General features: G+C 66.1%; 3 protein-coding genes across 5 annotated transcripts; 2 read left to right on the top strand and 1 right to left on the bottom strand.

The window, feature by feature from the left end:
* Window positions 1–1,362: 1,362 nt before the first annotated feature.
* HAS3 (hyaluronan synthase 3) lies at window positions 1,363–4,465 on the top strand. The gene is made up of 4 exons (XM_069026805.1): window positions 1,363–1,388; window positions 2,184–2,804; window positions 3,335–3,436; window positions 3,542–4,465. The coding sequence occupies exons 2-4, from the start codon at window positions 2,184–2,186 to the stop codon at window positions 4,463–4,465; spliced, it is 1,647 nt and encodes a 548-aa protein (XP_068882906.1). The 5' UTR covers window positions 1,363–1,388.
* Window positions 4,466–4,482: 17 nt separating this feature from the next.
* Window positions 4,483–7,493, bottom strand: CHTF8 (chromosome transmission fidelity factor 8). 3 transcript variants are annotated; one of them, XM_069026808.1, is made up of 4 exons: window positions 7,469–7,493; window positions 6,485–6,526; window positions 6,294–6,411; window positions 4,483–6,219 (listed from the first exon to the last, which is right to left on the bottom strand). In XM_069026808.1, exons 2-4 carry the CDS (start codon window positions 6,505–6,507, stop codon window positions 6,004–6,006), a joined length of 357 nt encoding a protein of 118 aa, XP_068882909.1. In that variant the 5' UTR covers window positions 6,508–6,526; window positions 7,469–7,493; the 3' UTR covers window positions 4,483–6,003. The 3 variants fall into 3 exon arrangements, with proteins under 3 accessions (XP_068882909.1, XP_068882908.1, XP_068882907.1); XM_069026807.1 differs by lacking the exon at window positions 7,469–7,493 and adding an exon at window positions 6,887–6,904; XM_069026806.1 differs by lacking the exon at window positions 7,469–7,493 and adding an exon at window positions 7,036–7,112 and having other exon boundaries at window positions 4,484–6,219.
* UTP4 (UTP4 small subunit processome component) lies at window positions 7,138–11,930 on the top strand. Its single transcript, XM_069026804.1, has 16 exons — window positions 7,138–7,389; window positions 7,626–7,817; window positions 7,891–7,975; window positions 8,076–8,165; window positions 8,272–8,480; window positions 8,609–8,780; window positions 8,861–8,952; window positions 9,313–9,409; window positions 9,598–9,662; window positions 9,762–9,884; window positions 9,998–10,157; window positions 10,391–10,497; window positions 10,717–10,812; window positions 10,985–11,170; window positions 11,250–11,360; window positions 11,708–11,930. Exons 1-16 carry the CDS (start codon window positions 7,231–7,233, stop codon window positions 11,822–11,824), a joined length of 2,061 nt encoding a protein of 686 aa, XP_068882905.1. The 5' UTR covers window positions 7,138–7,230; the 3' UTR covers window positions 11,825–11,930.
* Window positions 11,931–12,000: the final 70 nt, after the last annotated feature.

Here is a 12,000-nt window from a genome sequence, read left to right as displayed (position 1 = left end):
ACCTGCCATGCCTGTCCAGGGCCTGCTGTGCATGGCAGAGGAAGAATTTGGAATGAAAAGTCTCTTGGTTTGATGCACTGTCCAGGCACTGGCCGGCCATCCTGCTGCCTCCAGGAGCAAGAATGTGTCCGACTGTCCTGCTGCTGGGAACAAGGCAGCAGCTGTGCTGGAGGTGGAGAGAGTTTGGTTTCTACCTCGAGCAGCCACAGGCACAGCAAAAAGTGAGGGGTCCCTGATGAGGGCACAGGGGGGGCTGCAGGCACACTGGCCCTGTCCCCTGTCCCAGCACCGTGGTGGTGGCACAGGCACGACCACGCCAGTCTGACCCTGCTGTGCTGGGCTTCACACCCCTGTGCCCCACCATGGCTATGTGGGAGTCCTGCTGGTGGTGCCGAGGGTCCCAGCGTGTCCCTGTCCCATCCATGGACTCACCAGTTCCTCACCACTCACTGCAGGTGCTTGGGAAGCTCCCAGACAACATCACCACAGCGCCGGGGGTGTCAGCGAGGGGGATCCGCCTGCCCGGGGTGCTCCTGCTGGAGGGATCCCCTTTCCCAGCTCCTGGTGCTTGGAGTCTCCGGGTCCAATCCCGGCACCACCTCGCACCCAGCTCCCAGCACAGCAGGACACGACTGGAGTGAGAAACACAAAAGCGCTAAATTTGAGCCCCGAGTCGAGGCTGTGGCTCCTACCTACTCAGAATGGCCCCTCCAGGAGCTGGTTGTCCCCTGCCACCAGGCCGGCACGGGGACAAAGTGCTGCTGTCCCCAGGATGACCCTGGTCCTGCCCCGGCACCCACCGGCCACGGGGACAGAGTGCCCCGGGTGACTTCTGCCGCGGGGGGACACGGTGACAGAGGAAGGTGACACGTGGGTGTGATGAGAGGGGCCCCGAGAGCGGGGCGGGGGGAGATGGAGTGGCCGGTCCCTGCCCCGTGGCTCCGTGCCGGTGCCCGCGGTGCCTGATGCCGGTGCCGGGTGATCGTGATGCCGGTTCCGGTGCAGCACCGGAGCCGCTGCCGGGGCTGCCGGTACAGCAGCTGTGCCGTGATGCCTGTGATGATGCCAGTGCCGGTGCAGCACTGGTGCCGCTGATGCCGGTGCCGCCGGTGCTGCCGGTGCCGGTCATCACTCCCGCAGTGCAGGGCTGGGGCCGGTGCCAGGTGCTGCCGGTGCGGGGCGGATTCCCGGGGGTTGCGGGCGGAGCTGGAGCCGGTGCCGGTGCTGGTGCCGGGGGTGGTGCCGGCGGTCCCGGTGCCGGTGCCGGTGCCGGGCGGGGCCCCCGCGGGCTGCGGGCGGTGCCGGCCCCGCCGCGGTATAAAGGGGCCGCACGGGCCGGGCCGGGCGCACAGCGGCGGCGGCGGGTGGGGAGCGGCGGCACCACCACGGTGAGTCCCGGTCCCTCCTTCTCCCTCCCGGCCCCGCTGGTGCCGACTCGGGGCGTCCCCGCGGTGCTGAGAGACCGGCGGCTCAGGAGGCTGCGGGGCCGGGGGTAACGGGCAGTCGGCAGCGCCGGGGGCTGCAGGACCGGGAGGAGCCGGCAGCGCCGGGGGCTGCGAGACCGGGGGGAAGCCGGAGGGGGTTTCCCGGGAGGTGCCGCCGGGGGTCCCCGGGGCTGGCTCTGCGCCCTGCCCGCACCCCCGCACGTGCTCGTGCACCCCCGATCCGCCCGCACCCCCTGCCCGCGTCCCGGAGCGGCTCCGCAGTCCCTTCCCGCCCGCGCTGTTCGTCCCATCCCGCAGCGGGGTGGGGGTCTGGGCGCTGCCGTCCCCGCAGCCGGGGGTCCCGCCGCACGCGCTCGGGGTGGAGGAGGGCTCTGGGCGGCCGTGATTTCCCCGGGGACACCCTGGTCCCTGCCATCGCCGTGCCCTTCCCTGTCCTCCAGCCCAGCCATCGCCTGGGAGCAGCCGTGCTCCTGCTTGGGTGGATGGGGGGTGCTGGCACTGTACACAGTGGGGTACTCGGGACCCCTACATCTCACCTGGCACCACACACAGTGGGGTGTGTGGGACCCCCGCACCTTCTCTGGCCCCTTGGAGGCACTGGGAAGGTGTCACCCCCAAACCAGTGACCGGCGATGGGCCAGCAGAGGAGCAGGGCCACCCCGTTTTTGTGTTCTGGGCGGCCTGATGGGGAGGATGTCCACCTGTCCCTGCCCTGATCGTGCCCCGTGTCCCCCCCAGATGCCAGGGAGCCTCTCCACGGCCCTGCGTGTCGTGGGGACCAGCCTCTTCGCCGTGGCGGTGCTGGGGGGAATCCTGGCCGCCTACGTCACAGGGTACCAGTTCATCCACACGGAGAAGCACTACCTCTCCTTCGGGCTCTACGGGGCCATCCTGGGGCTGCACCTCTTCATCCAGAGCCTCTTCGCCTTCCTGGAGCACCGGCGCATGCGGGGCGAGGGGCAGCCGGTGCGGCCGGGGCGCTCGGTGGCCCTCTGCATCGCCGCCTTCCAGGAGGATCCCGACTACCTGACGAAGTGCCTGCGCTCTGTCAAGCGCATCGCCTTCCCTGACCTCAAAGTGGTGATGGTGGTGGACGGGAATGGCCCCGATGACACCTACATGCTGGACATCTTCCACGACGTGATGGGCTCTGAGCACTCTGGCAGCTACATCTGGAGGAGCAACTTCCACGCGCAGGGCGAGGGGGAGACAGAGGCCGGGCTGCGGGAAGGGCTGGCCCGTGTTCAGGCACTGGTCCGCAGCAACACCTACTCCTGCATCCTCCAGAAGTGGGGCGGGAAGCGGGAGGTGATGTACACGGCATTCCGGGCGCTTGGAGACTCCGTGGACTATATCCAGGTGCATGCATGGGCTGGGGGGATGTGGGCAGTGAGCGTCCTGCCGGCATGGCTGGGCAGAGCGGCTGTGGGTGGAACGGGAGCAGCCCCGGGAATCCTCAGTAGCACCTCGGTGCCTGGCACTGGATCTGGCCCCATGCATGACAGTGCAGGGCCTGGGGGCAACTGGCACTGGGGTGGCTGAGCTGTTGAGCCCTGCCCACACAGCTGCCCACGGGGGTGTCCCATCACCTCCTCAGCACATGCCCGGCTGTGGTGCCATCCCGTGGGACAGTGTGGCACGGGGCGCCAGGTCCCCACATGCGGTGACTGGGACAGGTCCTCCCTCAGTGCCAGCAGCCAGAGATGGGTGCCCTGGGCAGCGGCGCCCCGGTACCACCGGGTGCTCTGCTCCCTGCCATCGCCTGCCGGTCTCCGGGGCTCTGCCTGGTCTCGCCGTCCGTGGCTCAGGCTTGCCTGGCTGTGGGCTGGGCTGTCTGCCGGGTGTGCGTGGGCGGCGGGAGCGGGGCTCGACATTCCCTCTGCCCCCAGGTGTGTGACTCAGACACGGTGCTGGACCCCGCCTGCACCGCCGAGATGCTCCGCATCCTGGAGGCCGACCCCCACGTCGGCGGCGTTGGCGGCGATGTCCAGGTACCCTGGCATGCGGGAGGGCACCCCGGGCGGCGAGGCGAGGGCAGGGCTGGGAGTGCCGGGGGCCTGCAGCACTGCCGGGGCTCACATCCATCCCCTCCCCAGATCCTGAACAAGTACGACTCGTGGCTCTCCTTCCTGAGCAGCGTGCGGTACTGGATGGCCTTCAACGTGGAGCGCGCGTGCCAGTCGTACTTCGGGTGCGTGCAGTGCATCAGCGGCCCCCTGGGCATGTACCGCAACGCGCTGCTGCAGCAGTTCCTCGAGGACTGGTACCACCAGACCTTCCTGGGCAGCAAGTGCAGCTTCGGGGATGACCGGCACCTCACCAACCGCGTGCTCAGCCTGGGCTACCGGACCAAGTACACGGCTCGCTCCAAGTGCCTGACGGAGACCCCCACGCGGTACCTGCGCTGGCTCAACCAGCAGACCCGCTGGAGCAAGTCCTACTTCCGCGAGTGGCTCTACAACGCGCTCTGGTTCCACAAGCATCACCTCTGGATGACCTATGAGTCGGTGGTCACCGGCTTCTTCCCCTTCTTCCTCATTGCCACCGTCATCCAGCTCTTCTACCGCGGCCGCGTCTGGAACATTCTCCTGTTCCTGCTGACGGTGCAGCTGGTGGGTGTCATCAAGGCCACCTACGCCTGCTTCCTGCGTGGCAATGCCGAGATGATCTTCATGTCCCTCTATGCCCTCCTCTACATGTCCAGCCTGCTGCCTGCCAAAATCTTCGCCATTGCCACCATCAACAAGTCGGGCTGGGGCACCTCAGGGCGCCGCACCATTGTGGTGAACTTTGTGGGGCTGCTGCCGGTGTCAGTGTGGGTGGCGGTGCTGCTGGGCGGGCTGGCCTACACCGCCTACAGCCAGGACCTCTTCAGCGAGACCGAGGTGGCCTTTCTCGTCTCAGGTGCCATCCTCTATGCCTGCTACTGGGTGGCCCTGCTCACCCTCTACCTGGCCATTGTCGCCCGCCGCTGCGGCAAGCGGCAGGAGCAGTGTGGGCTGGTCTTTACTGAGGTCTGACCGCAGGGTGGTCCGTGCCAGGGTCATCCCGTGTGCCGTGGCGATCCAGCGTGTCAGGGTAAGCCACCCCCCATCCCCTCTTCCCCATGCCAGAACCACCAGGTGCTGGGGTGATCCCACATGCTGGAGTGAACACCCCCAGTCCCCTTTTTCCCCATCCCGGAGCTGCTGGGCAGCGCTGAGCGCTCCCAACCCTTGGCATTTCTCATCAGATCTTGAAATCTTGCTTTTTTTCTTTATTAAGATGTTTATTTTTCCTATATTTTCATTTTTCCACACGGAGAAGCCGAGCCAGGGCTGCCCATCACCCAGCCGGGTGCTGCCGGCCGCAGCCCCGCTGTGCCCTATGGAGCACCCTGGTGTGGAGCGCTGCTGGCTGCGCTCCTCCCGCCCCACTCCAGAATTTTCCACCCTTTGGTGCTTTTTACGGGGATTTCAGTCCCACCTCCATGGTGCTACAGCACTTCCCACCCCCAGGACACACAGTCTCCGTCCAGCATGGTGCCAGTGCTGCTGGCTGGTGCTGCCTCTGCCCCACGGCTGCGTGCGGGCACGTACCCACGGGGAGCCCCCCAGGCCTTTCGGGGGGTCTGGCTGCTCCAGGAGGGCAGCAGGTCCCTTCAGCTTTGCCAAAGAGCCAAGGGGGGATCCTGGTATGGAGAAACTGGGAAAACTGGGGGGCTGTGTGTCAGCCAGAGTGTTGCTGGAGACCCTTTGGGGCCACGTCACACTCTGGGCAACCCACAGCCCCATCACTCCCACCCCGCTACCTTCCCAGCAGTGGGAAGATGGGGATTTAGGAAAGGTGCTTCCCAACCTTTCCCCTCCCCAGGGAATTCACCTGTGGGTCCTTTTTTCAGGACTTGGATAAAAATCCCTTTCTATGACAGAGCTTTTAGCTGGTTTTTGCTTAATTTAATACAAGGTTTTTTAGAAGACTTTTGTAGCTCTTTGGTATTGTTGCAGATGGTTTGTAAATCTATTTATTTTTGAACCTGCCAGGGGGATTTTTTTTCATATTTCGGGTGGAAAAAGCTGGTTTTTATATCCTGATGGAATGTGGAAATAAAGACTTGCAGTGAGGACACATGGTGTGTTTTGAGGAGAGTCCCTGGTCCCCCTGCCTAACTTGAGGGAGGTTGGTCCTGAGTCCCTGCATGGCACTGGTGTCCCTACAGCTGCAAGGAGGGGGCAGAAGGAGACATCTCCACACTGGCACCTCCGTGGATCCCTGGGAGCTGCTGGACACTGCGGGCAGCCCCTAGGGTGGGACACCCCTGCCCAGGCTCACAGGAGGTCCCTATCTACCAGGAGATGTATCCCTGAGGGTGACCCACAGGGTCTGAGGCCAAGAGCTTGGTCGGTCCCTGAAAATAGTCATTTTGGGGGGGACAAGTGACCCAGAAAGGGCTCGAGGTGTCCAGACAGCAGCAGGTCCAGAGTCCTCTGTGCAGGACAGGGATGAGGTCCTGGATCTTCCCAAGTCCCTGCCACTCTTTCCAGCAGCAGATCACAGTTCACAGCCCACATCCTTCCCCTTAGACCTTCTTGGGCACGTGGGTGATGATGGGCTTGGGGCGGGTTTTGAAGAGCAGTTTGGTTTTGATGAGGGCGGTGACGGTGTAGCGGCCGTGGGGCCCCGTGGGGCTGGGCTGGGGGGCTCCTCCCTGCTTCACCAGCACGGCAAACGGCTTCTCCAGCTGCACCACCTTCCCGTAGAGGATGTGATGGCCCACGATGAGCACAGGGATACCCTGGGGAGAGCAGAGGGTGAGGGTGAGGCTGGGCTGGAGGGTTCCTGGAGGGTCCCAGTGGTGTCCGGCTTCACCTCAGAGGTGTAGTGCAGGTCTCCCAGCAGGCTCCCGGCCAGGCTCCCGCTCTGCCGGGGCACCACCTCGCCCTGCAGCTCCACCAGCACCCAGTGTGCCAGGGCCCCTGTGCCGCCGCTGTGGGAGAGAGGGGGGTCACCCTGGGCCCGGCTGGCACAGGGGCCACGGGGACCGGACCCGCGGGGCTCACCTGGAGATGACGATCTGCACCATGCTGGGGCTCTGCCAGGGGCTGCAGAGACACGGTCAGGGCAGGGGGAGCGGGTAGGGGAGCAGGAGCCCCTGGCCCTTTCCCTCTACCCCTGGGGCCCCAGGATGAGCTTCTGTCCCTGGGCCCCCCACACACTCACCATGCACAGACCCCCGTTCTGGGCCCAAAGATCCTGAGATCCATCCCCCTGGGCCCCACAGACCCCCTGGGCCCCACAGACCCCCAAGCCCAGATCTCCCCCCAACGCGTCCTACTGCCCCCCCAGATCCAGCCCCCAGCACCCCCAGCCCTCATGTCCAGAAGCCAGACCCCCGCCAGACCCATCCCCTGCCCGCTACCCATAGACCCCCCATGCCCAGAAAACCCCCCCCAGACCCAGACCCGCGGCCGGGCCCGGCGCCTCCCGTGCCGCCGCCCGGTTGCGCGGGGCGCTGGTGCCCTCCAGCGGCACCGGCGCCGCGGGGCCGGCCCGGGGCAGCCCGGTGGGGCCACTCGGGGCCGAACCCCTCCCGCCTGCACCGTGCGCTCACCCCGGGCCGCGCCCCGGCCCCGCTCCCGCGCCCGCCGCCGGCAGCGCCCGAATCTCCCGCCGCGCCGCCGCTTCCGCTTCCGGTGACGCGCGGCCCCCGGGGCTGCTCCGGTTCCGGCGCGCCTCGCGCACGTGGGGCGGAGCGGGGCCGGGACCGGGACCGGGTCCGGAGCGGCGCCGGGGCCGGCGGAGCGCGATGGGCGAGTTCGAGGTGCACCGGGTGCGGTTCTTCGGGCTGGTGCCGGCGGGCGTGCGCTGCCTCGCCTGCCACCCCCGCGGCGCCCGCCTGGCCCTGGCCCGCACCGACGGCGCCGTCGAGGTGTACAACTTCGCCGCCAACTACTTCCAGGAGAAGGTGAGGGCACCGGCACGGGCCGTACCGGGCTTTATCGAGCTTGTACTGGGTACGTACCGTGCACGTACCGAGCCCGTACCGTGCTTACTTGATCCTTCCGATCGGCATCGAGCCTAGCCGGGCCGTACCGAGCCGGGAGCAGGCTTTACTTGGCCCTACGGATCCGCGCCGAGGCTTAATTCGGCCCCGCTGATCCGTACCGGGCCGTGCCGCGCTGTGACCCCGTCCCTGCGCAGGTGATCCCCGGGCACGAGGCGCGGTCGGTGGAGTCGCTGTGCTGGGCGGCCGGGGACCGGCTGTTCGGGGCCGGGCTCGGCGGGGACATCACCGAGTACGACCTGTCCCGGCTGAGCGCGGCCCGCGGCGTGGATGGCGGCGGGGGCCCCATCTGGAGCCTGGCGGCCAACGGCACCGGCAGCCAGCTGGCGGTGAGTCCCGCCGGGCGCGGCGGCGGGGGCAGAGCGTCCCGCTGTGCCCCGCGCTGATCCCCATCCCCCGCAGATCGGCTGCGAGGACGGCTCCGTTAAGATCTTCCAAGTGGTTCCTGGGGGAATCCAGTTTGAGCGGAACCTGGACAGGCGGAAAGGTGGGTCCTGGCTGCAGCACCGTGCCTCTGTCCCTCCGGGCATCCCGGTGACCGCGGGGCTGCGAGCCCACGGGCTCTCACACGGAGCTTTCCTCCCCAGGCCGTGTCCTGTGCCTGTCCTGGCACCCCTCAGACACTCACATCGTGGCTGGCTCCATCGACTTCTTCCGTGTGATCGACGTCACTTCAGGTACCTGCTGCCCCTGGAGCGACCCCATCCCATGCCCCGGGACCGCCGGCACCCACCGGCCACGCCGGGGGATCCCCCGGTCACCCCCAGCCTTCTCCCACTCCAGGCCAGACGGTGCAGAGGATCATGGTGAACCACCACGTGGAGAAGGCCAAGCGCGAGTGCGTGGTGTGGGCCATCGCCCTCCTCTCCCGCGGCACCGTGGTCAGCGCCGACTCCTTCGGGAGGGTGCAGTTCTGGGACTGGGAGCAGGGCACGCTGACAGAGTCCCACACCGTCAGCACCTCGGCTGCACTCTCTCTGGCCGTGTCAGAGGTGGGTGAGACCCCCGTGTCCCCCCCTGGCTGACGGGGAGCGGGAGCTGCTGTACTCGGTGCCTCCCAGCAGTGCCCTCCTGTTGCTCCCAGTCTGCTCCCACAACCTTGTCCTGTTGTCCTCTGCAGAAGGAGGACAGCATCGTTGTGGGCACCTCGACTGGGGCCACCTACCAGCTGCAGCTGCTGCCAGTGAAGCTGGGCGGGCTGGAGAAGCGCTGGGTGCGGACAAAGCCCTTCCAGTACCACAGCCACGATGTGCGGGCCGTGGCACACAGCCCCACCGCCCTCATCTCCGGGGGTAGGACTGCCGCTGGCACCGGGACCGGGCTGGATCTCCCCTCGTGGTACTGGCTTGGCTGACCTGTGCTTGGCTTCCAGGCCTGGATGCCCAGCTGGTGATCCGCCCGCTGATGGAGAAGATACAGAAGAAGGGCTATGACGCAGCGCTCCGAAAATTCACCTTCCCCCATGTGAGTGATGCATGGATTGGGGTCTCGGGGCTGGTAGGGCTGGCAGGGCTGGATCTCCCTGCCCCGCCAGGTGCCCTTATTGCCCTGCCAGGATTCCTTCCCTGTCCCTGGGTCCCTTCTCTGCCCCATTGTGTCCCCTTTCCTGGTACATCTGGAGGCTCCTGCCAAGGAGCAATAGCAGTTGTCAAGCTGGTCTTGCTGGTCCCGCTGGGTCTACATCTCCAGGCTCCCATCCCACAGACCTAATTTCCCTGCTCTCCCCCGCTGCGGAGTCTCCAGCACCCTAGGGCATTTCAGCTGTGCCCCAGCCCGTTGTGCCAGGCTGTGGGTCCATGACATCCTGCCTGTTTTTCCACGCAGCGACGCCTCGTCTCCTGCGCCAGGAAAGCCCGGCTGCTCCTCTTCCAGTTCTCCCAGCACCTGGAGCTCTGGAGACTTGGCTCCACTGAGGAGACCGGTGAGTCACAGGTGCAGCTCTCTGGTGTCGGCTCCCTGGCAGAGCCCATGCTGCCAGCAGGATTTTGGGATTGAGCTGGCCTGCATCTCGGGGAAGGGTCTGGGCACTCCCCCGGGATCTGCAGCTGCTCAAAGGGCCCTGTGTGGTTTTCCCACTATCACTGATGCTCCGTGTGGTTTCTTTCCCAGGAAAGGACGGCGAGGTCCTCCCCTTGTGCCGGATGCCGGAGCACCTCGTGCAGCTCAAGAGCAAGGTAGGGCTGAGGGGGCTGGGGTGTCCCTGGGGCAGCTGAGGGCTGTGTGCCGCGCTCTGGGGGTTCCTCGGGCCGCCCTCAGCCCCGTGGCATTCCCAGGGCCCGGAGCACATCTACTGCAGCTGCGTCTCACCCTGCGGCACCTGGGTCGGCTACTCCACTGCCTCTCGCTTCCAGCTGTACCGCGTGCGCTGTGACGGGGACAGCGTCAGCCTCAGGAAGGTCAGAGGGGTGGGGGGCTGTGGGGTCCTGGGGGCTGGCATGGCCAGTGTCACTTGTGGGGAGTGTGGGTGACAGTGGGGTGGCTGCCAGGGCTGTGTTGTCCCTGCTCCCAGGTCCCCAAAGTGCCCAAGCTGCTGCCTCCGGCCTACCAGCTCCAGTTCTCCGCCGACTCCGGCAGCCTCTTCGTCGCCTCCGCTCGAGGATCCGTCCACGTCCTCCAGCTGCTGGAGCCGGGGGGCTGCAAACACCTGCACACGCTGCGGCCGCCCTCAGGTGTGGGCTGGGGGGAGCTGGGATGGTGCTGGGGGTTCCTGGGCTCCGCATCCCCCTCCCCTGTGCAGGCAGAGGCGGGGCGTCCCCCTTTCCTTCCCTGAGGGGCACGTGAGTTTCTCCTGGGGTTGTTTGTGCCCTGATGGCCTGGCACTGGAGGATCGGGGATGTGGGGTTGGGTGTCTGTGGGGCGTTTGGGACTCCCAGCACCCCTCTCAGCCTGAGGGTCTCTGCAGGCTGCTCTGAGGCTGTTTACCTGCTGGCGCCGAGCGCAGACGGGCACTGGCTGGCAGCCGTCAGCGGCGACTGGGCCATCCACATCTACAACCTGAAATGCTTCAAGGTGGGCCTGGGAATGAGCCCCCAGCCTCAGGGGACGGGGCATGGGGGGCTCAGCAGGCAGGGCCCCCCGGGAGCCATCACTGCATCCCCATAGCGGGGCTGGGGTGGGTATGTGGGAAAGGGGGTCAGAGGCACTCCCAGAGGTTCTGGTCAGGGGTGGGTGTGTGGGAGAGGTGCCAGCGGTGGCCCTGGTGGGTCAGTGCACTGTCCCCTCCTACAGCATCACTGCGTGGTGCCCACCTACAGCTGCGCCGTATCGGCCCTCGCCATCCACCCCAGCACCAACAACCTCGTCATCGCCTACTCGGACCAACAGGTAGGAGCTCTTCTGGTCCAGCTCTCGTGGCTCTGCTCCCTTCCCTGTGCCTCTCTCCCTGCCCTCAGGGCTTTTCGGCCCGGCCTGGGGACCTGGCTGGAGCTGCTGGTGCAGGGGTGCTGCCAGGAGCAGCCGCCCCTGAGCCGCCCCGCGTCCCTGCTGTCCCGTGCAGCTGTTTGAGTTCAGCATCCCCGAGAAGCAGTACACGAGCTGGAGCCGCGCCGTGCAGAGCCGGGGGCTGCACCGTGCCTGGCTGGAGCGGGACTCACCCATCACACACATCACCTTCAACCCCAAGAACCCCGCGCACATCCTGCTCCACGACACCTACTTGCTCTGCGTCCTCGACAAGTCCCTGGTGAGCCGGTGAGAGGGCTGGGGGTGCCCGGGGTGTGTTCCTGTGGGAGCGCTGACCTGGGCTGTGCCCGCTCTCGCAGCCCCTGCCCGATGACAGCACCCTCCTGATGAACCAGAGCACCCTGAAACAGCTCCCGGAGACGGCCAGGAAGCGGCAGCTCCACGCCTTCAAGATCTGCAAGAAGTTCCAGGTGGGTGATGCTGTTGGCGAGCTCTGGAGAGGGACTTTGAACGTGGGCCTGGAGTGACAGGACAAGGGGGAATGGCTTCCCACTGGCAGAGGGCAGGGTTAGATGGGATATTGGGAAGGAATTCTTGGCTGTGAGGGTGGTGAGGCCCTGGCATAGGGTGCCCAGAGCAGCTGTGGCTTCCCGTGGATCCCTGGGAGTGTCCAAGGCCAGGCTGGACCGGGCTTGGAGCAACCTGGGCTAGTGGAAGGTGTCCCTGCCCATGGCAGGGGGTGGAACAGGATCCCTTAAAGGTCTCTTCCACCCCAAACCATTCCCTGATTCCATGTTTGCTATCTCCTGCCCTGCAGCCCCTGCTCTTCATGGATCTCCTGGATGAGAACTGCCTGGTTGTGGTGGAACGACCCATCATGGACTTCAAAACCCAGCTGCCTCTGCCTGTCCAACAGAAGAAATTTGGCACCTGAGAGCAGAAGAAGCTGCTCCAACCTCGGGAACTGTCTCTCTGCTTCCTGGGGCACTGTAGGAATTTTCCTAGGGTGCTGTAGGAATAAAACCTCGCTGTTCTGTATATGTCCAGGCTCAGGGCTTATCCTTGTTGTGGGTGACTCCCTGTTGTCACATCACCATCATGTCATCATTA

This window comes from Aphelocoma coerulescens, chromosome 11 (genome assembly GCF_041296385.1).
Source record: "Aphelocoma coerulescens isolate FSJ_1873_10779 chromosome 11, UR_Acoe_1.0, whole genome shotgun sequence".
NCBI lineage: Eukaryota > Metazoa > Chordata > Aves > Passeriformes > Corvidae > Aphelocoma > Aphelocoma coerulescens.
The sequence above is the reverse complement of the archived record's forward strand: the minus strand, read 5'-3'. Positions and strand labels throughout refer to the sequence as shown.

Excerpts from the sequence above, each read along its gene's own strand:
- HAS3 (XM_069026805.1), top strand. The coding sequence starts at position 2,184 with ATGCCAGGGAGCCTCTCCACGGCCCTGCGTGTCGTGGGGACCAGCCTC. Across the intron at positions 2,805-3,334 it reads ACTCCGTGGACTATATCCAG|GTGTGTGACTCAGACACGGT; the intron begins GTGCATGCATGG and ends CTCTGCCCCCAG. Across the intron at positions 3,437-3,541 it reads GCGTTGGCGGCGATGTCCAG|ATCCTGAACAAGTACGACTC; the intron begins GTACCCTGGCAT and ends TCCCCTCCCCAG.
- CHTF8 (XM_069026808.1), bottom strand. The coding sequence starts at position 6,507 with ATGGTGCAGATCGTCATCTCCAG. Across the intron at positions 6,412-6,484 it reads GTGCAGATCGTCATCTCCAG|CGGCGGCACAGGGGCCCTGG; the intron begins GTGAGCCCCGCG and ends TCTCTCCCACAG. Across the intron at positions 6,220-6,293 it reads ACCTGCACTACACCTCTGAG|GGTATCCCTGTGCTCATCGT; the intron begins GTGAAGCCGGAC and ends TGCTCTCCCCAG.
- UTP4 (XM_069026804.1), top strand. The coding sequence starts at position 7,231 with ATGGGCGAGTTCGAGGTGCACCGGGTGCGGTTCTTCGGGCTGGTGCCG. Across the intron at positions 7,390-7,625 it reads CCAACTACTTCCAGGAGAAG|GTGATCCCCGGGCACGAGGC; the intron begins GTGAGGGCACCG and ends GTCCCTGCGCAG. Across the intron at positions 11,361-11,707 it reads AGATCTGCAAGAAGTTCCAG|CCCCTGCTCTTCATGGATCT; the intron begins GTGGGTGATGCT and ends CCTGCCCTGCAG.